The sequence below is a fragment of the Ambystoma mexicanum genome, chromosome 3q (assembly GCF_040938575.1).
Source record: "Ambystoma mexicanum isolate Mex_15411 chromosome 3q, UKY_AmexF1_1, whole genome shotgun sequence".
NCBI classification, from domain to species: domain Eukaryota; kingdom Metazoa; phylum Chordata; class Amphibia; order Caudata; family Ambystomatidae; genus Ambystoma; species Ambystoma mexicanum.
In genome coordinates, this window is record NC_090926.1 from 711,238,173 (window position 1) to 711,264,683 (window position 26,511).

General features: G+C 45.2%; 1 protein-coding gene across 5 annotated transcripts in view; it reads left to right on the plus strand.

Annotated features, from left to right (window-relative positions):
* The window catches only part of LOC138582897 (uncharacterized), a 328,003-nt gene that overhangs the window by 287,321 nt on the left and 14,171 nt on the right, over nucleotides 1–26,511 (plus strand). For all 5 annotated transcript variants that reach the window (XM_069654617.1, XM_069654620.1, XM_069654618.1 and 2 more), the window contains 2 exons: nucleotides 326–634; nucleotides 1,581–1,718. In XM_069654617.1, the coding sequence (XP_069510718.1) occupies nucleotides 326–634; nucleotides 1,581–1,718 (447 nt within the window). The remainder of the gene's footprint in view (nucleotides 1–325; nucleotides 635–1,580; nucleotides 1,719–26,511) is intronic.

The following is a 26,511-nucleotide window of genomic DNA, read 5'->3' on the forward strand; positions in this document are numbered from 1 at the left end:
CTGGCCTCATGGAACCTATATATTCTATTAGTGTGGCTTCCCAGTGGCCTAGAGCATTCACCTAGACATGCCTTAATGCACAGAAAGCCAAAAAACCCAAATTTGTTCCTGAGGACCACAGACAACCTTTTGGGGACGAGAACTCTCAGTCCTAACCAGCATTATCAATGGTGAGGGATCATGGGAATTGTAGTCCAAAACATCTGGACAGCGACAGGTTGCACAACCCTGGATTTTTACATCATGCATTTTAAATATCTGATGTGTCATTTACTGGCAGCAAACTCTGCATTGTATTAACCCGCACTTCTGTTTCTTCTAAAAGGGTTCTGTACGCCTCGCATCTTTGTGCCTGCAGATAAGCAGGAGATTGTGTGCCAGGTGATTGGGAAAGGAGAGGATGGGCATGTGGAATGGTCCTACGATGATCAAAACACCTGGAGTGAAGGACACGGAACAAAGATGACCCATGGAGCAGGGGGTATGGTTACTCTCACCAGCATGACGACATTTGAGGCTGCATCCCATAGGATACCCTGCTGCCGTGTCGCCTTCAAGCAGAATGAAGTAACACCATCCGAAGCAGTTTGCTTCCATTCATTTGGCTACAGTTCTACACAATTTCCCATTGCAGGTGATTATGTTTATAGGGTTGTCGTGATCGTTTCTTTTCTTCACACTAATTGCCTGTGAGTCAGGGAGAAAGAAGCACTCAGGGACTGGGGGAGGAGAAGAAGACACTTTCCAGAAATAGAAATACCTTTCCTCAGTGGAAACAAATGAGGTGAATGAGGGGCCAATATTCATATACACTGCCTTTCCTTTTCGAATCAGAGGCTTCAGCAAAGGTCTGCAACCTGTATTTGAGTATCACTCCCATCGACCCTGGCCCGCACAGACAATATTTCAAAAAAGGTAGCAGGCGCTCCTCTCCAGAAAGAACATGGCATGATAACAAGAGTATCAACAGCAACCCCATGCACGTGTTTCAGCCTTGTTGGACCTCATCAGTGAGGTGGAGCTGTGCCTCTCTGAGCACAGTGAGCAGGGAGTCCACCTCTGGTTGCCCCAGGTAGCTCAGGGTGACCAACCCCGAGTTCCTTGCAAATATTACAAAGACTGATATGCAAATGATATTTCCCATCTGTGAAAAGTACAGTGAGTAAAAAGCGTGTGCTGCAAACTCTCATCTCACAACATGTTATCATGCAATGTTCTTTTTGGAGAGGAGCGCCTGCTATCTTTTTTGACATACCCGCACAGATAATGGTGAATGTTCCGGGGAGTTGTAGCCCGCACTATCTGGAAGAGACAGGTTGTAGACCTCTGGGCTAGACCATATGCAGGACTTTGTGTACTAGTGTGCCATCAATGATGTACGCTAGGCAGCGAGAAAAATATAGTATGGAATTCCGTTAAGTGTAATCATTTGCTGGAATGCTCCCATTTTGCAGACATTGTTTTGAGGGTAACCCAGCAACCAGCAATGTTCACTACACATTGATTACATGTTTTTATCTTGGCATACACGTTTTTGCAATTGACTCCGAATGTTTGAAAGTGTCTACTCTGTGTTGCAGAACCACAGGAGAATGTTGGGACTGATCCAGAAAGAACGCGAAAATTCCTCATCGTTCCGATCGTGATTTTCACCATCGCCATCGTACGTGTTTGTGTCGCCCTGCATCGTGGACGGCACGTTGTTCTGCGACGTAGAGGTTAGACACTCTTTTTGATGCAACTTCCATATATATTACCATTGCGTATCCACTGAGATTGATACTTAGTTTGTTATTGGATGGTGTCGCAAACTTTTCAAGCCTCCAAGAGTCACTCAAAACGAAGAAGAACATATCAAATAATGGTGGAATTTAGCCAGATTCTCAGTAAAAACAGAAATTAAGAGTTCATTGTATAAACAAATACATTATTGGTAAAATCATGCAAAGGACCCCCATTCAATATCACGCACAAAGGATGCCAAAGGAGACTGGAAATGTAAACACGTTGATGGAATCTAAAGCTCCAATAGAACCAATTACTATAAGTAATTTGCAGTGAATCCTGATTACAGCATTGACTAAAGAAATGCGATCCTCAGTTGCAGGACTGGAGAAAAGCAAATACGGGCGCGGTGCTTTTCTGAAGAAAAAAAACACACATCCTGTGCATACAGTCGTGCTGCTTGAGCTGAGTTATCACAACTCTACATCAAACTTGGTAGGGTCACCAGACGTCTGCACTGATTCAGCCTGAAAGGCTTGGATAGAAAGGTGGGTGGGTGTTGACATCCTCCAGATGTCCCTCACATTGGCCTCATTCCCGTTAGAGATTCCAGCCATGGGCATGCAGGGAAACGGGGCATGTTTTTTTTTAAAGAAAAACGATATTTCTAGCCTGCAAAATCCTCATGTTAGAAATATGTCATTATTTGAATCTGCTTTTGTACTGTACCAACTCACCAGCATGGTATTTTCGTAGCGATGACTCCTTGTCAGAGGCATACTGTGCCCCCACCCGGGGTCACTATTCCTTAGTTTCCCGGGAACAGTAGCATGAGCAAGGGTGAATTAAGAGTTAGGGAAAGCGGGAAAGGAGTTTGCAGACACAGGACAGGGAGAGAATTAGGTAGAGCTAAATACGTTTATTAGATGGGATGCATGCTTGTCCAATGTATGTTGACTATTTTCCAGCGAGAGGCAACACAGAATGGTATTTTCTGAACTAATATACTGTGAGGAATTGGCATCTGGCAAGGGTGCGAAGCCTGGCCTTTTTTGATTTTTAGTACCTATAATGATGCAGATGATTCCTTCTCCAAAGGGGTAATCTACTAACCCGATCCCCCTTTGTCGCAACTCCATGCCAAAAGCAAAGTGCACTTCTGCCCTGCTGCATCAGTAGCCTAATCGGCTGCGCCTGCTCTGCTCCTGGCACTGAGCAGGTTCAAAGGTCACAAGATGCCCACTTGTCTGCCACGGCGATAGCAAAGTCACTGCAGACAGGGGCGACATTCACGATATGCCCCCTCTACACCGTACACAAACTGTGATGATCACGAGTACCCCTTGCTGGTGGCAGGGTCATCTCTAAGAATAAACTATGCCTGAGTTTGGTCATATTACATGGCGATACTTATGATCGTAGCTGCCACAAACCAATTGATATTGCACATGTGTCAGGTGCAGTGTGCCAGCTCTGCTGCGGAAAGTAATGTGCATTAGGGTCAGAAGGGCAGCCGATAATGCTATCCAGAAGGACAGACACCCAGAGGCCCCACAATCTCTTTGATTCTTTTTGTGAGTGCCGTAACCCCCTCCCACATAGACCATCACACAACAGGCAGCAGCCTTGAGCCCAGCCAAAGAAGTACACCCATTGAGGAGAAGTAGCCTCACAACAGGGTGATGCATGTCTTAAGTTTGTTTGTTGTCAGTAGGAGGTAATAAGGTAACAAGGGTGGGAGTAGGCAGGAGTGCTCTGGAAAATGGAAGAGCCCTTCTACCATCTTGTTTCTCACTATCTCTTTTTCCCTTTCCTGTCTCCTCTGCTTCCCCTGGAGCAAAGCACTTTTGTTGCAAGATCAAGGGGGCAAAGTCCACTCCAGCCAGGAACAGCAATTGGTCCCCTAAAGCAGGCTAGCTTTAGACCAATCATCTGAGAATGTATGCGATTAAAATAAGGAGTCTCACACTCCTTCAAAATAATACCTTTGGTGCCTCAAGGATCCTTTAAGGCTGAAGAGACATTCTGTGGACTCTCACCTGAACTTCCTTTGAGACAATTGCATAGCCAAAGCACTCCACCAAAGAAGGTATCATCCAAGACAGAAGGCAGATCTGGACCCTAACCGCTCCGAGGGACTATCGGGAGTGACCAGTGCTATGGACCAGGACACACCAATCTGCAATGGATTTCTGTGGCAGAAGAGTAGACCCTGAAGTTGATTATCCTGCCTTGAGCCCTTTGCCAAGGCCTCACTGCAACAAGGAAGGCCAGACCAGCAAATCTCCCGGGTCTCCCTCTCTGAACTGTTTCCTCTGTGTTCCCCGCATTCTGAATGAGATGGAAGGTGCTGGTGCTGGTATCTGCAACCCTCGAACCAGCTGAATGATTGTACTTCATCTCCATCAGCTTGGCACGGAATCACGTCCTAGCAGAGCCCGTCAACTGCCAGGCCTGAAGCATCTGCTCAACGCTGGAAACCAAACCGAATTTCCAGAGGGTCACTCTCTGATCCTACCCAGAGTTTACCACATGGCTCGGCCAGACCAAGATCCTCTGCCTCACTATTTGCACCTTAACACGCCCTTGATCACCACTTCATGACAACCACCGTGGACTTGACCCGCTGCAGCGTCACTCACCGACCTCTGTCAGTGGCTAAAGCCTAACTTGGCTCAGCCAGAGTTGAAACATTCTTTGGACTGCCCTGACCAGCAGCACTTCAACCACTGCCATTCGACAGCACCAAGCACCTGCATTCGTCAACCCTGTTCAACGCCCACAAGCTGTCAGTGCCTCTGTGATCCTACATGCCCAGTTGAGCCTGATTAGTTTGTACCAACAGTTCAGCCGGGTCGGATGTGTCAGCACAACAAAAACTGAATTCAGGTACTGTGACACGGAACTGCCTCCCACCCCGGTCCACTTGGGCCCGAGAGAATGGTTAGGTCACGATTGTCCATGTCTACACCCGATGTTCTTTTTGGAAGTACCTTACCTACCACCCCTGAAACTAAGCTTGAAGTGCTACTTTCTCCTGTCTGTCACATCTTGTCTGTCTTACATCTAGGGTGGGTTTTAGTACAGTAATCTCTTTTCATTATACTTGCACTGGTGTGTTTTATTAGTGTTATTAGTGTTTATATTTTTATCGAACCTTGATTAGACAACAGCCACTTTGAGCCACTTCTCAGGAGGGCGTGCGCAGGAGCGCGCGAAGGCTCAGCTTTGTGGCATGCTGCAAAAAGGGGCGTGGCCAACACTAAATAAAATGAAAAAGCAGCGGATTGATATTATATATTATACCGCACTAGCAGTAAATTATATTATAGTAAACAATTCGGTGTGCAAGAGTCCATATATGTCCATGAACATCTACCGGCTGAACCGATTCCGGCAGGAGCTTCACCCTGATATTGACCCTCCTTGATCTATTTTCGAGATCCTCCACTTGGGCTTCTAAGTTGCGTGTCGCCAGGACCAGCCGATCAATAGCTTCCCCGTTGGCTGTCGAATCCTTTTCCACCTCCTGCAGGCCCCTTTCCAGCAGGTCTGTTCTCTCCCCTAGCTGAGCCATGTCCTGTTTTAACTCTCCCAGCGCGACATTCAAGTCAGCTCTCATTAACTGAAACTGATCCTGAAATGTTTTAGCTAGGGTTTCACCTAGAGCCTGCATCTCCCATCTAAGGTCCTGTTGTGTCAGAAGCTCCCGATGTTTTGTCTCCAGTGCCCCTTAATCCTAATAATCTGCAACCCATTGACCTATGTGTCTCTCAGTTAGAGGAGATGGAAATAGAATACCTTGGTCATGCTCTTGACCAATCGATTGTGGAACCAGCTAACACTCCCTTATATTTTACCCCTCCATCAAAATTGGCTACAACTGCCTGTACAAAAACTCCCTCACCTGTGTTTGTTGACAGCTGACGTCTTGTGAAGCTGACCGCAACTCATGTGAGCTCAGTCTCCTGCCCATTTTTATGTTTAATCCATCCACAAAATCATGTTTTCCACCTTTAAGGGACTCCACCCAGGCCATCGTTACTGACCCAGGTCCTACGCTTGTGGACGGTGACGATGACCTGAGTATGTCCTCGGATGATAAATATGAAGCCCTTGAAAATCTTTTGTACAATGTACTAGCAAAATGTACACTCCTAGAATCAAAAATCGATATTCAATCATTGTTGATTCATACCAGCCTAAGGAGAAAATGTGACAATAACTGCAAATTAAAGCCTTCCTCTGTCCTGTTTGTCCCTATGTCTTGTCCCCTTTCAGATAAACCTACCACCAGAAATTTTGCATCACAGATCTCAGGTACTACATTACCAAAACAGATAAGGAAAAGTCTGAATCGTGTTCACCACGCATTTATGTACGCGAAAAGATTGTATTCACGTTGAAAATGTACTCCTGAACATGTGCCCCCGAAACAATTCCCCCTCCTCCTCTCAAATTCTATGTTCACACATTGAGCCCACCATAATTGTAGCTAATCCCGTTTTGTCTGGTGTACCTTCTTGTCCCACCTCTGCCATCACTCCAGTTGCACCTAAAATTGTCAAACGAAAGATGATTCCACGTATCATTAAGAACCAACCCCGTATTGTTAAACGAAAAATGACTCCACGTACCAACAAGGATCAAATTCCCACTGTGAAATTTGTCGAAACTCGACAAACGACCTTACCGAAAGAATGGATCACAAATAATACCTTGGATGACGATAATCTTAACTCTTGCCCTCGCATAACGCCAATAAAAAAGATTGCTACAATGGCTGTGCTCCAACTGACCCAAATTCATATTGATTTACCTCAAATTCCACTAAACAGATCGGCTGTATTGAAATTATTTCAAGCAATTGTACCTCCAAGCATAATAACTTCAAACGATATCCGTCTAGTGGACCAAATTGAGCTCGCTAATCATTTCACACCTAACATCTGTTTTCAAAATGATGCTACCCTAAATTACATCTTAGGTTTTGACGAGAGTCTTCTTCAATTAGGCTATATCGCCCAAAGAGTCACCATTCCTATGACTAAACCACCACCTGCTATATCTTCTCCCAACATACTACCTATGGGTAATAAGGATGTCCAGGCCCCTAAATCTACTTCCCAGAGAAATATTGCGACCAATCTCGCAAAGAGACCACCGCGTCCAGCCCCTATCGTGGCCAATCATAATAGCAAACTACCATCGCATGATGTGCCGGCTGGCTACTGGCAATGGTTGCCTTTATCTTTCATAGAACATTTTGTCGACTCTTACAACTGACCAGGCAACCTTAAACTTCTCTATTCTTGGAATACCCATGGTCACTCTCACCTATTTGATGAAGACGGTCTATTATCTACCATAGACATGTTTTCTATTGTGGCACTTCAAGAAACATGGGTCATGGTCGAACTCCAAATTGATGATCGTAGTACGGTCTATGAAGTAGCTACTAAAGGCCAGTTGGGTCGTCCCAAAGGGGGCCTCCTAATTTCTGTTCAGGCCCCTTGGTCCATAGTCAAACTCCCCCTATCGACGCCTAACGTCCTAATTGCTCAACTCTCTCATGCAGGGATGAATATTATCATCATAAATGTATACGATCCGCCAAAAATGTCATCATTATCTGAAACATTGAAATCAGTTGAAGCCACCCTAAAACGTTATTCTGAGCATTTTCCATTATGGTTACTTGGGGATTTCAACACCAAGATTGGTGATTTGAACATTGCTGAGTATGTAACTATTGACCCCCATAAATCAGAGGCCATTAAGCCTGTCTTTAATATCCAAGGCAATAAATGGCGCCAGATACTACAACTATATAATATGATACGCCTCAATGGCTCTACACCGAGCGACTCCCATCTCGCTCCCACAAGAAGTGAGGACCAGTCTGCTACCACAATTGATTATATATTTTCTAATCATCTAGGCATGAAATGTATTGTTGACATGGGTGTTGCGTGTTGTGATGAGAGTGACCATTTGCCTCTATGCCTCCTCATAGACACTAAGTGTCCCAACAATCCTCGATCGGCCCAAGATTTAAATGGGCAGCTATGCCTTAACCAGGGCCAAAATCGTATTTTGAGGAAAAGGCATAACATAGCGGAAGCCAAACGCAAGGAATATTACTCATACCAGACTTCATACGCTCTTGTTCATCTGATACCAATTACAAGGACGATATGATCAATAACTTCTCGAAAATAATGGAAGAAATCCAGAGTAGTGCCCCTGTACAAAGATTTTATAAAACTGTCTTCGAAAGAGCTAATCTGTCCCTGCCTCGAAGAATTGGTAATGATAATGTGATCCAACTAGTTAAAAGAGATCTGCGTCAGTCTATCAGACATATTGTTCATCGACACAATGCTATGCCCTGCGAACCTTCAATTGTAGCCCAGATTAGGACGCTTAAATATGGTTAGAAACTCTGGTTAAAGTCTCACAAAAAAGCAATTGAATTATAACTATGGCAGAAAATTGCCCATACAGCATTGTCAAGCGATAGTAATGGGATATGGCAATTGTTACAAAAGAACAAAAAACGTGATTTACCGATAAACTGTATCAATGAGGATGCTTGGGCGTCCCATGTTCAATCTACTCTTGGTTCGATGGACACGGTGAATGCTGCCTTTCCGATTCCTGATGCCTCATGGGAATGTAAAGCGTCTGTCCTTGACATCATAAGTATCATTGAAAACCTAAAATCTTCACAAGCTGCCGGTCCCGATGGCATTTGCAATCTTGTTATTAAAAGTGAGCCCCCACTCTGGGGTGCTGCTCTTCACACCCTTTTTTTGCATATTGGTTATCATGGTATTCTCCCGCCCTCTTGGCGCTCCAGCAATATCTTGACGGTCCACAAGAAAGGAGCCTGGGACGTACCATCTAACTACCGTATGTTAGCCATGTTAGATTCTACATCGAAAATATTCACCAAAGTGCTCCTTTTTAAACTCAATTCATGGATAAGTGACAATAAGATACTACCTCCAAATCAAATCGTTTTTAGAGACAAGTCAAGCACATCACACAACTTGATCATCTGACCTCAGCTATTAAACACTCCTTATAACGTCGCAAATTAGATGTACAATGTGCATTTATTGATTTTTCCGCAGCATTCGATACTGTGTGCAGGAATCGGCTGTGGTGGAAACTCATTGCTGGGGGATTCCTCCCGGTTTGCTTCGGATGATGATGCTCCTGCATAAAAATACATCTGTCTGTATCCGACTAAATGCTCTTGGTAGACTCTCAAAATCCATACCCACCTCCTGTGGTGTTAAACAGGGCTGTATGATTGCTGCTATTCTATTTAACCTTTACCTTTCCGATATGTTTGATGCATTTGCAATCCATGATGCCAACCCTATTAAAGTCAAGAATGTCACCATTGGCTGGCTGGCTTACGCAGACGATCTTATTCTCCTTGATTATACGCCTGCCGGCCTACCACTAATGTTAGATGCCCTAGCCACTTACTCAGCCGCAAATGGTCTCAAAATAAATAATGGCAAAAGTAAAATCAGGGTTTTCACTCAAAAAAGTAGACCCAAAAAACATCCATGGACTTTATCCTCGCAACCCATAGAACAAGTCACATCATATAAATATTTGGGTCTCATTCTTGACAATAAATTAAAATGGGACTTACATTGGGCTGACTTACAACAGAAATGTAATATGTCAGTGCACTTAGCGCATTCATTGGACGTAACAATGGTTATTGTACATCTGCTGTACTATCCATTTACAAGGCCTAGATTGTGTCTATGCTTTCTTATGCAGTTGCAATCTGGGGTCATGGATTTTAGAGACAGTTTATCACCTTTGAAGCCAAACTATTAAGGAAGTTATTCCGTCTTCCTCATTGCGTCAGTGTGCAATACTTTTATCTCGAATTTAACATCCGAGGCATCTGGAATGTTTATATAGCCCAATGTGTATTGCTGTTTCAACGCCTATCGACTGTCTCAATGGAAACTATCATCACTCCTTACATGTTGGCCTTTCTACGCTTTGATGACAATATTCCCATAGGCATAATTGGCCTACTAAAACTGTTGCACACTAAGTGGTTACATGAGGAAACTGATAATTACATTTCTGGTGATGTCAAGCTATGGCTGAAAACTAAGCTACGCCATGCTGCATTAATGGAGAATATGCTCCATATTGGGAATATGTCTTCTACTCGTGATTACTGCAATGAGAGAATATCTCGTAATTTCCCTCCGCATTATATCACTGCCTACCCGAGTCCGCATATTCTCCGTATCTATCTATTAATGAAATTTAATGTAATAGTGGTTTTATTGCCTGGGTACGGTGATACATTTGCGACTCATCGCTAAACCTTTTGTCGGTTATGTGGAAATTTAGCGAAAGAGACCATTTATCACTTAATTATTGAATGTGAATCTCTTGTCTCACTGCGAACAAAGTACTTTAAATCGTATAACAATGCTATCATCATGAAAGATACACCCTTTTTATGGTCTGTTTTTATGCAAGGAAATGACATAAATCTTATATATTTTATTGCACGATTCTATCTTCATGTTGCTGAAATTTTTAAATGTCTACGATAGTTTTATCATGTTGTACCTTTTGTATTTTGGTTAGACTCATATGCTCATCTTTTATAAATTGTATGAATTATATTTCAGATGTTATACAAAGCCTTGTTGCTATATGTATATCTAATAAACAAATCAAATCTAACAAGGTGCATCTGAAGCATTCATACGCCACACTTTAGAATTAAAGCAGTTTAATCAAATAGGCAAGACATGAAATCAGTGCTCCCACCCTTTTCTTTATTTTCAAAAGCAGTTATTGTATCATGGCAGGAAGCCTTGTAGGGGTTCCTGCTTGGTTGTGGAAACGTGGCCCCTCCAAGGTGTTGCTGGGCTCTTCTGGGAATAATCTGCATATGCACCACACCTTTCAAAGCCCCGTTGCCTGAGCTGCAGTTGCCTGATTAGGTTAGCAGGTGGCAGTGCTAAGTCCCAGGACAGTCTTTGCGGCCCACACTGTAGATGATGGCCTGAATACACAAAGAAATGTGCTGCATTGCTTATATGCTGTAACCCCTATAGACGCGAGAGTTGGGTTTGCATTAAACCTGTCACAATTCAAATGGCTTTACTGCAAAGGGTAACTGGTCTTTCCATCGAAAGACTTTGCATCGAAAACAATTCCATCGTACATTTTGCATCGAAAATGTTACCATTGAATGTATGTGTGTGTGGGTTAAGGGGTTAATTTTGTTTGGGGTGGGTTTGTAATGGTAAAAGACCAGTGGTTTGGGGGTGGGACAATCCTAACATTTTTGTATTTTTAAATGCATTCGATGGTAACATTTCCGATGGAAAATTTTGGATGCATTGTCATCTCGATGCAAAGTTTTCGTTGTAATGACCATAAACCCTGCAAAGCTAATAGACCGTTCTAGGCACTTCCCCAGCATCCCGATAAATGGGATTTGGGCAGTAGATGAGCCTGGAAATCCTTCAAAGACCAGTTTGAAACCCAGCCAGAAGTACATTGAAAACATGCAGAAACACACATTCATTTTTACAAACGCTTACCACCCCCATCAAAAACATTTTCCCGCACGAGGAGAATCGTATTTCTGTCCATGCATTCAGCGTTATTTATAAACACCTCTTTCCTATGAGGCGCGTACTGAGCATGCCGTCATACACTGAATGCAATAGCAACAAGCATTGGCAATGCCAATAGTGTTGCCGTTTACTGCTGTTCTTTGCATTATGCATTTAAAGGAACCAGGGTGCATGGAGGTGAGTGCAACATTTTAAAGGAGGGTGTGATAAGGGGTGTGCAGGTGTACAAGAGAATGAGAAGGGTAATATAGCAAGGGAGGAAGCCACTGATAGAGGGTGACATTGATGATGAGCACCAGGAAATATGAACGAGAAAGGGTGAGAGTGAGAGGGTAAGAAATAAAGCAAGAGTGTGAGAGGAATGATGAGAGGGGGTATCGAGTGGAGGTAAGGTAGGTGGGTGGGGGAATAGAGTGTATAGGTTGAGTGGTGCTAGAGAGCTAGAGGAGGTAGATGTGCGTGGATGGGGGTCTGGTAGAGAGACACACTAGGATGGTTGGGGGTAGGGTGGGAGGGGATAGAGAGAGGGGGTAGTGTGGGGTGATCGAGGTACAGAGAGGAGGTGGGGGTAGACAGAGCGAGGATTTGGTGGGTTGGTGTGGGTAGTGTGGGTGGGGGTTGGGTTGGTGGGGGCAGAGAGAGTGGTGGTAGGTTGGGGTAGAGAGGGTGGGCTAGAGAGAGTTGGTAGGGTGGTTGGGGTAGAGAGATTGGAGGTAGGATGTGCGGTGGTAGCGAGAGTGAGGTTAGGTGGGTGGTGGTAGAGTGTGCAGGTTGGGTGGCCTATTTTAATCGGCAGTCTCACCTTACGCCAGTGGAGTAACTTTGTTGAAAATGTTGGGGGGGACATGACATCTGAAGAAAAAGTGCCCCAGCCAAATGAATGGGAACAAAATGGTGTACCATGAAAGTTGGGGGGACAAACACCCCTGTCCCCCCCTAAAATTACGCCCATGCCTTACGCAACACTGCACAAGACGTACCCTGAGCACAGCCCCTTCCTCACCCTGACCGTTATACAGCCACTGGCAGATATGTTTAGGAGATTTGCTGCAGTAAACAGCCTAGTTGTGCAGAGAATTGAGTGGGTGAGGCATGGCATATAATAAATGTGAGAGCAGAACCTATGGGCAAACTTGGATGCTGTGTCCCCGAGCGCCTCCATTCATTGAGCACCCTCGGCTATCCACCAACTTGTCTCCACTGTGAGCTATGGGCTCAAGTGGTCTCATCTGTCCAGATAGGGCTGGTTCTATTGTTCATGTTATTATTCAGGTCACGGTTGACATAAGTGTTTGGGGAGCCAAAGGCTCCATGCGTGCTGCTGTGAGCAATCGGTGGGGAATGATGAGGTTTTACATTGAGTGACATCTCCTACCTTTTGTAAACAAATGTTTTAGCCTACCTGTGATCCCCCTTCACCATCATCCACTTTTACCAGAGCATACAGATGGGGAGCAGGTGCAAGTGGATCTAGGTCACCTGGCCTAAGCCCCGCCCACCTGGTGCCTTCCTGCCTGCCGCTCTTTTTCACCACTTAGCAAGCCCCGCCCAACTAGTGCCTTCCTGCATGCCGCTCTTTTTCACCACTTAGCAAGCCCTGCCCACCTGGTGCCTTCCTGCTTCACGCTATTTTTCACCACTTAGCAAGCCCCGCCTACCTGATGCCTTCCTGCTTGCCGCTCTTTTTCACCACTTAGCAAGCCCCGCCCACCTGGTGCCTTCCTGCTTCCTGCTCTTTTTCACCACTTAGCAAGCCACGCCCACCTCGTGCCTTCCTGCTTGCCGCTCTGTTTCCCTACTTAAGGAGCCCTCCAGCTTCTTTTCCTTTGCAGAAGGGGGGGTTTGGTGCAAATGGATCTAGGTCACCTGGCCTAAGCCCCGCCCACCTGGTACCTTCCTGCCTGCTTCTCTTTTTCACCACTAAGCAAGCCCCGCCCACCTTGTGCCTTCCTTCACCATCACTGTCTTGTGGCCAATGCTGGATTTGACTTTTATGGACTTCATTCATTCACGGTGCGTCACTCTTTCACAACTCTCATTTTGGACTTCTTGGCATCTTGTACTGATGGTGGCCCTGAATCATGCTGTTCCCATCTTCATCTTGTATCCTGGCTTGCAACATTATGTGTTACTACTGACTTCTTCAATTGTATTCGCTCTCCACTCTTGCTTCTCCACTCTTTTTGACTGCTTACTCTCTTTTCTCTCCTCCTTTCCCTTCTCCCTTTTCCTATCTCCTCCCCTTACTTTCTTCTATGCACTTACTCTATCAGAATTGTCCCTGGACCTAATATGATAGCAACCTCGTCTGTTTCCTCCACCCTCCCATTACTGTTTTTTTCCTCCCCACCACCCCTCCAGCACTTTCTGAAATGTCGTCAGGCCTAGCATGATAGTCTCTTGTTTTGTTCCTCCCCTCCCTTTCTGCACCCCTCTCCCTCACCTTTTGTTTTTCTCCGGCTCTACCAGAAATGTCGTCAGGCCTAGTATGGTAGTCGTCTGTCTGTTTCCATTTCCTTCCCACTCTCCCCCTCCCTTCCTTATCTATGTCTTAGCTCTTGCACTATCTGAAATGTCGTCAGGCCGAGTACGATAGTTAATATCACATCCTTACTGTTCATGGCCTGTAAGAATGTGGTTGTATTTTCCCTAGTTCCCTCCCTTTCCTTGAAGCGCTTTGAAACACATTGTGTATAGGCGCTATATAAATAAACAATCATATTATATCATCATATTATATCATATTATATCATATTATATCATATTATTATATTATATTAAACAATCATATTATACACTTTTAAAAGTCACCCTATGTTGGCAAATGAGCTTAAAATCCCTTAGTGTGCAGTTGTCCCCCGAAAGGCAAATATTTTCTAGATTGTCCGTGAAACATTAGCCAAATTATGATGTCGATGTTGGTTTATCATCCAATTTCAGCTGTCCAATGAAGTCCCTGTCAAAGCGTCAAAGGTATTTTTATTGAATGCACATGCAAAATAACTCATTCACGTGCAGAATCTTCAAAGGCAACCGACAGGGTAATACAGCAGCAGTTTCATGACTTGCTTGGCGCATTGCCTAGCTTTTGAGCATGGTTTGCCCTATCTCCCAGGTAAGTCGCTCCTTCTAGTCTGGCGTGCTGTGAGGCGCAGGGGCACAAAGGATGGACGTGGAAGCACAGAGCCATTATGATATGATATGATATGATATGATATGATATGATATGACATTCATAACGCGCCTTCAAGGTGTGACGAAGTAGGAGAGGGGGAACAGGGGAAGACAGACAACGATCATACTAGGCCAGGGGTCATTCAGATCGCGCAAGTGCATGGGAAGTGGGAAAGGGAAAAGTGCGAGGGGGAAGGGAGAATGCAGTACATGGGATAGTTGAATAAATAAGATAGTAAAAACGACCAGAAAGGTGGCAAGCGCGAGGTAAGTGCAAACATAAGTGCTTGTGGGGGGACTGTAAGGGATACAGAAAACAGTCCCTAGGTGCAGTGGTTGCCAGGGAGGCAGTGCAGGTGGGCAACTGGCGGGGCCTGGGCCCGAGATCAGGAGGGTGGCCAGGTAACCAGTGCAGTATCAGCAAGGAATTCAGCAGGGTAGAGGGGGAGAGAAGGCAGAAGCAAAGAGGAAGGTTTTGAGGTGCTTCCGGAACCGGAGATGGTTCTCCTCGAGTTCCATGAGGCAGGAAGGCTGTTCCAGAGGGAGGCCTGTGCCGAAGAGAGAGATCTACCACTAACTTGTTGCTTGGAGAAGCGATTGACCCTGAGGGAGTTGGAGGCAGTTGAGCGAAGAGCTTGAGAACGAAGATATTTAGGAAGAGAGAGTTGGGGGTATTGCGGCCCGAGGCCCCAGAAAGCCTTATGGACAATGCAGAAGGTTATGAACTTAATCCTCGCAGTCACTGGGAGCCAGTGCAGAGATTTCACTCCTGGAGCGATACGATCCCTGGGCTTGAGGCCTAGGACAAGTCTTGCAGTCCTGTTCTGGATGAGCTGCGGAGGGTAGAGGCAGGCAGATTCAGATAGCGGCTGTTATAATAGTCCAGCCTAGAGAGAACCAGGGCTCTGCAGACAGTGAGCTTCTGGGGGAAGGAGAGGAAAGGAAGAATACCTCTGAGGAGGTGCAGCTGGTAGTCTGACTTCTTAGAGACATCAGGGATGTGAGGAGAGAAGGAGAGTGTGGAGTCGAAGATGACCCCAAGGTTTTTAGCCTTGCAGGAGGGCCAAGAGAGGCCGGCCAGAGAGCAGCAGGGAAGGAGGGGGAGGGTTTGCTGATGAGTAGAATTTCAGTCTTACTGGCATTAAGGCAGAGGTCATTGGCGGCACACCACTCTTGGATAGCAGACAGACAGTCAGAGATGAGGGAGGGAGAGGAGGAGGCCGAGGGTAGCATGAAGATGAGCTGGGTATCATCTGCATAGCACTGAAAATTGGGGCAAAAAGCGGCAATGTGGTGGGCAAGGAGTGCCAGATACTAGAGCACAGCAGGTGGGTGGAGGATGCTCTGGTCAAGAACAATCAGACCAATAAGGACCAAACTCAGGAGGTAAGTCTCCTGCAGCAAAAAATGGCCCAGTATTTCCAATCTAGGCAGGAAGCACAGAGAGACGATGAGGCACTCTGTGAAAAGAATGAAAGGCTCCACAAGCAGATAGTTGTGCAGGAATAAATCATAGAGACCAGTAAGGCCTTAATAGAGGAGCAAAAGGGTCAGATTTTGTCATGTCATCAGGGAATGGGGGCTGAAAGAGATGAGGTGAGATGGGAAAGAGAAACCCCTGAGCATAACCTCAGGACCCTTGTCATCAGGGACTTTAATCCCTTCAGTTCTATGGATCTGCCATCCTCGTGTCCACTGGCTCATATGAGACAAGGGCCAGGGGGATGGTAGACTTCAGCACAATGGGAAACATGGGACTGACAAATCAGCGCCTCCCAGAAATGGATAGGCGGGCATCTCTGTACAGATTCCCAAATGTTAGGGCTAGTCTCTCTGATCAGGAAGACTCCAGTGAGGGGAGAATCAGAGAATTGGGTCCTCAAAAATATTGGCTACCAAGCCATCAGTCTGTCAAATTTGGTGGGGAACTTCATGAAACTAGACACACCAAGAGCATCTCAAACACCTCTTCCCAGCTAGGGCAGTGGGGGTGGAGGGGGGGGGGGTACTCAGCCAATCCTGGGAGCAAGGGAGAGTCAGAAGACTCTTCTGAGTACCACAGGTTTCAAGAGACTAGGCCCCCACATTCTTCAAGCCATTCCGAAGCTTGCAGAATCAGGGAGAGCCTAGAGGATCAAGGCCATTTGGAGTGTCCTAACTCCCTATCATAAAAATACCAAATATTCAGTGTGGGAGCACCTCGATCTGTTTGAGCAAATGACGGATACTTTCCACCTGAAGGATAGCCAAAGTTGCATTCAATATGTCAAGTGGACATTTTCCCCTGAGGATCAGAACAACTCAAGATTGTCCACCTATAGGGCAGCCATTTTAAAGCACCTCTCTATACATAGAAACCCTAAGGAGGCCAGCGTTGCAGCCTACAATCTGCAATGTGGGGAAGACCAGGCCCCACAAGAATGTGTACAACAGTTGAAACATGCCTTTGCGCAGACTACCAAGAGGGTGCGCACAAACGGTAGGGAGTTCATCAATACCTTCTTTCATGCACTCCCTAAATACATCATGACCCAGCTGGTGAGGGATTTTCACGAGAAGAGATCACTAGACTGGGTCATTGAACAGGCAACTCGCATTTATGAAGTGCAGAAACTGGTAGAAAATAAAAGTACCAATAAAAACCCCAAACCAACCAACTCCCCTGCTGCTGGTAAGGTGGCGGAGTTGAAGGTTGCCCCCATTTTAGATCTGGAGATGGGGGGGCCTAAAAACATTCCTGCAAAAAACCCTCCTAACCAAAGACCCAGAAGGCCTTTGGGCCAATCTCAAACATGGAGTCAGGGAGGTAACCCCACAAATGGGACCCCTAACTTCCCTAACTATATCAGCACCCATTACAAGGGCAGCAGACCTGGGCTATGTGTGGACTCCCCAAGCCCAAGGTGGGGGATCCAACCAGGCAGCTGCCAACCCAGGAAACTTCCCTCCTAAGAGGGGCAGTAATCCCCCAAATGACGGCTTGAGTTTCATTCCCCGGTACCTGCCAAACATCAACCCCCAAAACAACCCTTCTTTCTTTCCCCACTTTCCTTAACCCAGACAGCCCAAGGGTGGAGGGGTCCCAGAACTATCGCAAACAAGGATATTATGGGAGAAGGGACAGTTATCCTTCCCGTGATCAATTTAGGATGGACCAGAGAACCCTGTACCAGCCAGAGCAGGTGTCCCAACTGGAGCACCATGTCCAGAACTTGGCACAGGATCTGGATCACATATTGAGGGCTCAGCAGAACCCTCAGATGAACATGGCCCTCGAATCAAGGGTCTGGTACTCCAGAGCAATGATGGGGAGAGAACCCCGACAACCCACCGGTTCCCAGGGAGGAGGCAAAGAGATAAGAGGGGTGTAAAACCTTAGAGGAAGTCTCCTTCCCACTTGTGAAAAGCCCCTGGAAACCCACTAACCGGAACCAAAATCTCCTGCCCCCCCCCCGAAAATCTGCAACCTAAGGAACAGATGGAGGGTAGGAGAAATAAAGGACCTAAAAAGACCCATTTTGTGGAGGAGGTTAGAATCTTCCAATTTGAAGGAGAGGGGTCCTCAGAGGATTCTGGGAAAAGGATCTTCTCCTTCAGGGATGGGGGAACTCCTCCCAAAGAAAAATGGGTCCCAAGAGACCCTAATCCAGACTGGGTAGATGTGGGGACTGAGTTAAAACCTCCCAGCATTGAACCCCAGAATGATCAACCAGAAAATCATCTGGCCCAAACCAATTCTGGTGACTGCTTCCAAAAAGGGGAGGGCAGCCCAGAATCGGAACCAGGGAAGCCCAAATATCCCCCCAAATCTAACTGTCACATTTTTCTTACAGGTTACCAACCGCCCATCAGAATCCTGCCCAAACTACCCCTCTATCAGAATTCAGAGCAAATAAATTAACCCACCAATTGGCCCAAAATGCACAATATCTTTGGGAAGATGTTATGCCCCGGTCCAAATACAGGGGTAATGTACATTTTTGACACTGGTGGACACTGGATCCCAAGCCACCCTTCTGTCAAAAAGGGCCTTTGATCAGCAGAATCCAGGAATGGGGGAGAGATACCACATCCTTCTCACCCCTCTTCCTGGACAACTGCAGAACTTCGATGGGAATGAAATTCCCGATGAGGGTTCTGCAAATTTGGACATTAAAATTGGGCAACATAAGGTGAAACAACCGGTCATAGTTGTGATTCCAGAGGGCACACCAAGTTTACTAGGGAATGACATCCTGCAGAGATTGTCTCCCATCATAGATTGTGTAAGCAAGGCCCTCTGGACCCAGACTAACCGACCAATAAAATTAAAACATAGTGTCAACCATGTTAGTTTAAATGGCACATGCCACATGGTTGAACAAAAACCTGACCAAATTGAATTCCATTTCCAAAACCACCAAATACCTAACGTGACAGTAATTGAAGTAGGACAACAAACTAGTGGTGGGAAGTCCTCTCTCTTTCTGAAAATCAACCTCCCTTCCTGTCTCAAGTGGCATTCCACACTGGAAGGGAATACTCTGAAATTCTACACAAATTCACAATCAGAAAATCCCACTACTATAGTCCAAAATTATGAGAAATCAGCACAGAACTTGGCTGACATCCAGAAAATTGGAGAACAGTTGTTGATCCCCGTTCAGTTAAATGGGGAGAAGGACTCTGTTCTCGCCCGAGTGTGTGTGAACAACGATAAGAGCTTCATCAGCAAAGCCATGTTCCAAAAACTCCCAAAAGATCCAGCCATTCCCAAATTTAAATTGATAGACAAATGGGAAATGGACCTGGAAACACCCAATTCCAAACATCTCCTGCATAGCAGGTGTATGCTCAAAATGTACATAGGCAACAAGAGCATAGCCCATAATTGTTGGGTCTTGCGAGATGTCCCTGCTGCATTTTATTTAGGCAGTGACATTCTCAATCGCTTTGCCATTAGTTTGGACCTAATAAATTTCAACGCCTGGTCCCGATTAGCGGGTAATCCCATGGACTTTGATAACCCAGAGAAAGCATTTTGGTAAGCTCAATTGCTGCCATATGCAGTTGAAATTCAGATTGGAGAGGAAGTTACCTTCCCAGAACGGACCCGACAATTCACACTTAAAATAAAAATTAAGAAACTGAAAAATCCTGACGCATATGTTCACCTCAATGCCCATTTCCAACAGCACGGGTTGGGCTAAAACCCAACACCAATATTCAATACAGAACATGACACCATTCCAATAGTGGTGGATAACAGCGACATTAGGAGTATCACTCTGGGCGCAGGCACCATTATTGGAATGGCGGTTTATGATCGACATTTTTCCATAGATTTAGGTAATTAACTGGTAGGACCAATCCCCAATGACTGTTTTGACAGTGATAGCGACAAGGACACAACACCAGACATGATCTTCACCCGGCCTGGGGGGAATTTCCTGGTGTACTCTTCCTGCCCTTATGGTAAGGAAGAGGTGACCTGTGACTTCAGGAGGGATGGGGTGATCTTTCAAGTCCACCAGGACTGCCTTCCCCACCTGAAGCCATTAGACCAAGCAGTACTGTAACCAAGGACCTCTCCACCCAGTTGGAGGAGGCTGCTGAGATAGCCAAACCAGAAGTCTTTCCGGGCTTTAGGCAGATAGTTCAAGAGAGAGTCAACCTAGCTGATGCCTGTGAGACTCTGGAGCAGAAGCAAAAATTGAAACAAGTTTTCTTAGATTGTCAAGATCTCTTTGCGGTGGATTCATATGACTGTGGTCACACTGAAATCCATACCACAATAATTCCCATGGACCCTGGCATGACTCCAGTGTTTGAGAAGCAATATCACTTGCCTCACGCATCAAAGGAGTGCCTTACAGAAATATTTAAGAACCTTGAGTCCTGTGGGATAATTTGTCCAGTCCACAGCACCTTCAATAATCTGGTGCTGGGGATTCTGAAACCAAACGGCAGTGGAGACTCTGTGCTGACCTAAGGGAGCTCAACAAATGGGTCCACAGTTCCCAATGGTCTCTTCCCTACATTGAACAAGGGCTGGCCCAGATCCAGGGGTCAAAGGTATACACTTCCATTGACCTGACCAATGGGTACTGGACTGTACCTGTCATTAGGGAGTGCCAATACAAGCTGGTCTTTACCTTTGGGGGGCAGCACTACACTTGGACCTCGACTCCCTTCGGATACATCAACTCCGGCAATACATTTAATATTTTCCTGCAGAAGGCCATGCCCAACTTGGGTGAAAGGGGTAACCTGTAGGTTATGTTCTAATCAAAGCTCAACTATGGAAGAACACATAGCGGAGATCCGTTATGTTCTGACACAGTTGAGGGTTGCCGGAGCAAAGCTCTCTTTCCAAAAGGCACAGTGGTGCAGGACCCATGAGAGCCCCTGTCCCCAGGAAAAGAAAGAAACTAAAAGACCCCATAACTCCGTATGAGCTAAGGAGACTCCTTGGACTGACTAATTACAGCAGAAAGTACATTGAGGATTATGCAGAGATCACAAAACCCCTGATCCATCTATTGAAGGGGGGGTCAAGTGGGAGTGGGGTCCAGATCAATCCGAGGTAGTAAGCCAACTCAAAAGAAACCTCTCACAAGCGCCTTGAATAGCTTACCCTGTCAAAAACAAGGAGTTCTTGGAGACAGGGTTCTCAAATACATGCTTGACAGCAGTATTATATCAAAAGCAAGACAAGTTCAATAAAGTAATCTCCTATGAGAGTAAGACTTTATTCTATGTGGAGGAAAAATTCAACGATTGTGAGAAGGCACTCCTGGCAACGGTGTGGGCATTGAAGAATTACCACCTGTTTATCCAGGGGGAACACATCATAGTGGAGACTCCACACCAGCCTCTGCAATATCTTCAAAGTGACAGAATCTGGGCTGGAAATGTGAGTAATTCCTGAATTACTTCCTGGATTCTGTCAATGCAAGGCTTTCCTGTGGAGGTCAGATATGGCCAAAACAAGAAGAGTCCCCTTGTGCAAGGTCTAGCTGACTTGCATGATTGTGCCAGAGAAAACTGTCTCAAGGACGAAAGTCTTAAAATCCAGGACAACATGGAGGCATACCTCAATTCCCCGCACAAAGTCTATGAAGAAGACAAGTGTGAGGGAATGCCCACTATCTATGTGGATGGGTGCTCCCTCCATGTTGACAAAAACAGGGAAAAGGAACTTGTGGCCGGCATGGGGAATGCATGGGTGAATGATGCCCCAGAACCCTCCGCTGGGTACAAAATTGGTCCCCATAGTAGTCAAGTGGCAGAGCTGATGGCTGTGCATCAAACCATCCTCAATGCTTTCCAATACCAACTCCACGAACTGGTCATAATCACTGATTCAGATGATGTATGGAACGGGATCGATGAGCACCTGGTTAATTGGAAAACCAGACGCATGCAATGTGCTAATAATAAACCACTAAAGCATGGAAAATGAATACAAAATATTGATGATCTGGTCACCTCGAATGGGATGACCATCTACTGGAAAAAGATCAAGAGTCATTCTAAAGTAGAGGGACCAGACAAAACTGGAAAGGATTTAGCTGATCAGCTGGCCAAAACCGGAGCCATCCAAGGGGATCTACTTGAGATCGAGTCCATGTTGGGGGAAATCCAGGTCACTACTATCACTAGGTCCCAGACAAATGCTCACAATGAACTCTCAACTGCCCAATGTAGTAAAGAGACCCCAGATGCTGATTTGATTATGGCTCAAAAAGCGGATCCAATCATTGGTAAATTTTATCAACACATTGAGGACCCTGAGAACTTTCCCCTGATGGATACCGATTGCACTGGGACAGAGGACCTCAGAGTGTTGATGAAATGTCCAAAAATGTTCTGAATCAAGACGGTTTGTTGGTGAGGAGATCCATATCTGGCCAGGACTGGTGGGTGGTCCCCACCTCATTCCAAAGCCTGATGCTAAGTCATACCCATGATGCGGCCACAACCGGTCATCAGGGTTTTCCTACGACATTAGAAATCTTACAAGAGGTTGCATACTGGCCACACATGAGGCAGGACCTCGACCAATACTTGAAGGGGTGTCTTGTGTCTGCACAATTTCAGCCAACATTACTCACACACCGTGCTCCCCTCCAAAAGAGGGGGATGACACTGCCTTGGTCAGATTTGCAACTCGATTTCATCGAGCCCGTGATTCGCTCCTCTAGGAGGAACAAGTACATGTTGACCGTAACATGCTTGTTTAATAAACAGGTGGAATGTCTCCCGGCCCCAAATTGCTAGGTAGAAACAGCAGCGGCCCTGATGATCAATCACATCTTCTCACGTTTTGGACTACCCCAAAGGGTTGAGTCAGACCGAGATAGCCACTTCACTAGATAAGTGATGACAAAGATGTGGGAGATACTTGGGGTAAAAAGGAAACTACATATTGCCTACCCGCTGTCCTCTAGTGTTGGTGTTAAGAGGTAAAATAAAACCATTGTGCGCATATTAAAAAAGTTGTGGCATATTCTGGGTCAAGTTGGGACATTCAATTAAACCTTGTCCTGATGGCCATCAGATCTACCCCTTCTTCTGAAACAAAAATGTCTCCATTTGAGCTGATGACTGGATGAAGGATGGTGCTACCTCAGCCTCTGATCTACAGAAACCAAGATCAGACCTTGATAAATGTCTCCACAACTCATGAGTATGTTTAGAATCTGAGAAAACACCTTCAACATGCTTTTGCGTATGCTAAGCAGAATCTAGAAAGATCTGCAGACAGTATGAAGACCCACTATGATCTTAACACAACTAAAAAGGAATATCAAGTAGGAGGCAGGGTCTACTTGTACAATTTCCAAACGAACCAAGCCAAAGAGCGCACATTCCTCCCAACTTGGCGTGGTCCTTTTTGAAATTGTGGACAGAATCTCTCCAGTCACCTACAGAATCCGCATCCCCAAGGGCAGTTTGACAGAAGGGGAAGACAAGTGGGTCCACATAAACCAGCTAAAGAGTTGCCAACCCCGGCATACTTTGCAGCAGATAGAAGGGTTTACCGGAAACCCAGAGGGGGAAAATCCGGACAGCTAGAAAAATGATTAAATAATCAGTGATTACACCAAAGAAAATGAGTAAATGATCACTGAAGAATAGATGGGGAATATTGGCAATTGTTAAGGAATGCAAGTGGCTTTCCCACTGCTGACATCCCCAAAGATGTGTGGACACAGTAGTGGGAACATTTCCATAACCATGCTATGTTCTGTTTTCCAGCATTTGAACTTAGAATCATCCCAAGAATCACAAAGGAGGAGCACTCGGGGACTGGGAGGAAAAACCCAAGGAATCTGGAGTATTGTCCCCTTCCAACATGAACTGGCGGGGAGAGTGTGTCGCCTCAATTACTGACGGGAGAAGCAACTGAATTTCTCCACATGGACAGAAAAGAACATCCCAATCGCCCAACTCCCTCTTGACTGGAAGTCAAAATGAAGTCGTGAGAGGGGATTTGTGGATGTATTGACCCACTCTGCTATACTATGCGGCCTCACTCTGCTATCTATGGTGCAAGAAACATTGAAATGGCGGCAAAAACCTTTGTGCGTGCCAAAACCTCCAAAAACGCATTTTTAAACACACAAAAAGATGGTTGCACAACCTGCCACCCATGGTGCATGTGTGGTGGAAAAGAGCACACACCGCAGAACAAGGGGCAGTGGGCTCCATGACAAGAAACATAGAGTGCAGAGGGAAAAGCAGTGCTTTGCAAGTGAAACTCCAGAATTTGCCTGTAAATGATATTTACTTCTCAACACTCAAAATCGTTCTTTGCTCTAAAATCAATGTAACCTAATGAAGCACTGTGAATGTACAAAGTCCCTAATGTTAAGAGCAAAACCTCCCCAGCAAAACTGGATTGCCTGTGAATGACAGTTCCTGTCAAATGGGCTCTCCCTATTAAGTTTTAAAGTTATTTAAACTAAAAGACTGCCGGATTAGCAAATATAAAAGGATTGTTGCTGAAAAGAAACACAGATTTCAGTTGTTTTTGATCCCACAGGTTTAAATCTAAGAAAGTAATTTATTTATGTCATTTGATGCAACAAGCTTGTTTTCTGCTGGATATTAAGACAAGAAAACAAGAATAAATTAGCCTGGCTGGGCTGCAAGAAGTGGAAAAACAGGTTTCCCCCAAGGCGACGGCATTCCTCTCAGCAGATACTCACTGACATATGTTAATTGTGGGGTAGGACAGACTTTTGTCTGCAGCCAGAGACTGAACAATGACAGATTCTCCAGGCCAGGAAATGGATGTGTGAAGAGGTCGTAAACTTGGCTTTCAGAAGGTTCCCAAATGTGGGGGCTAATCCTTGAGCTCCAGGGAGAGACAAAAGGCAGACCATGTGCTGCTAAGATCATGTAATGAACAATTTTTAGAGAATCAGAAATGGTGAAAAATATCAAAAAGGCAGATTTGTTAGTCTAGTTTTTGGCACTACATTTCAAAATGTGGTGGAACTCAGCAGCATATTCTGAACAGGAATGGTGATATATGTGATTTTAGGGGAACTGTATTTATGCTAGAATTGTTAAACTTTACACACACATCCCTATGATAAACACACATATTTTTAGAAATTTGGAGAAAGATTGAAAAATGTTTTCATGGAGAAATGGACAAAATGCTGCACATAGGCGAAACAAGATCTCACAGCTGCAGGATTTTGATGAACAGATACTCCATAAAATATGGAACCCTTGTATGAAATTTTCATAGAGGTTACAAATATATAAATATGTATTTAGGACAAAATTCAATTTTGATACTAGTGGCTAGGGGAGGTTTCTAAGGACTGTAAAAGCCAAACCATTAATGTGACATCATTTGTTCTTGATCCAATCACTCGGGTGCAAGGCGGAGATGAGGCTCTGATCCAATCCCCGTCCACAGGGGTAGTTTAGTTAAGCTGGCCCATACACCCATTTTTGTGATGTCATTTGAAAGGATAAATAGAGACAGCTGACAACACATAAAGGACTCACTCTTCTTATTCCAGTAGAGCACTCTGATCCAGCATTCAACATCCAGCATTCAACATCCTTCCAGATCCAGATGCCAAGGACCAGGCCATGCAGTAGCTGAACCATTTCATTTAGGCCTCAATCCTCAAAATAATCCTTACAACCCAGTGACAAGCTGTGGTGTGAGAAAGCATCCTGAAACTGGTATCCTGAAACTATCTGGCTTGCTACCTAAATGCTTGCCTGATGAACTCGCTATCCCACTGGTTTGAAATACCTAGAAACAAGAAGGGCAGATCCTGTGCAGTTCCAGTGACCGGCCTAGCTGATCCAGTCCCGTGCCTAATATGCTGTCTTTCCTTGATAGATCCAATCCATTGACTAGAACGGTGACTGTCCACAAATCTTAAAATCCCAGTGTATTGTATTAATATTGTATACCTTGCATTATCTGGTTCCATTCTGATCTCTGAACTATCCCTACTTTCCTAACCTGTAACAGTGTAAAAAAATCTTTAGTGCTATCTGATTCTGTCTAGTTGCTTAAGCACCATTTTCATAGTCTTCATTATTTGTGTAAATCTGATCCATAAATCCCACTTTGAGTGTTTGGACTGGTGCCACCGGGGAAGATGATGTGGATCTGTTACTGAAATCATGAATCAGTCTCAGAGCTTAATTTGTCCTGACTTGGTTGCCTAGCCTGAATGCTCTAGCCTTGAATGAAATCATAAGCCATATTTTCTGATTCTAAACTGGTCTGTGTCCAATTTCATGTCTTTATTTTTTAAAAACACCTCTCACTAAAACCTCTGTAACTCCCTCAGTTCTTAAGATAGAAGTGAAATTCCAACTCCCATGTGTACCTCCTCAGCTACATTCACAACACATTGTGAAACAGTGTGATTGACCCTTTATATAAAAAATCACATAAGTAAAAGTTTGCCTCAAATTGACATTTGGAAAAGTT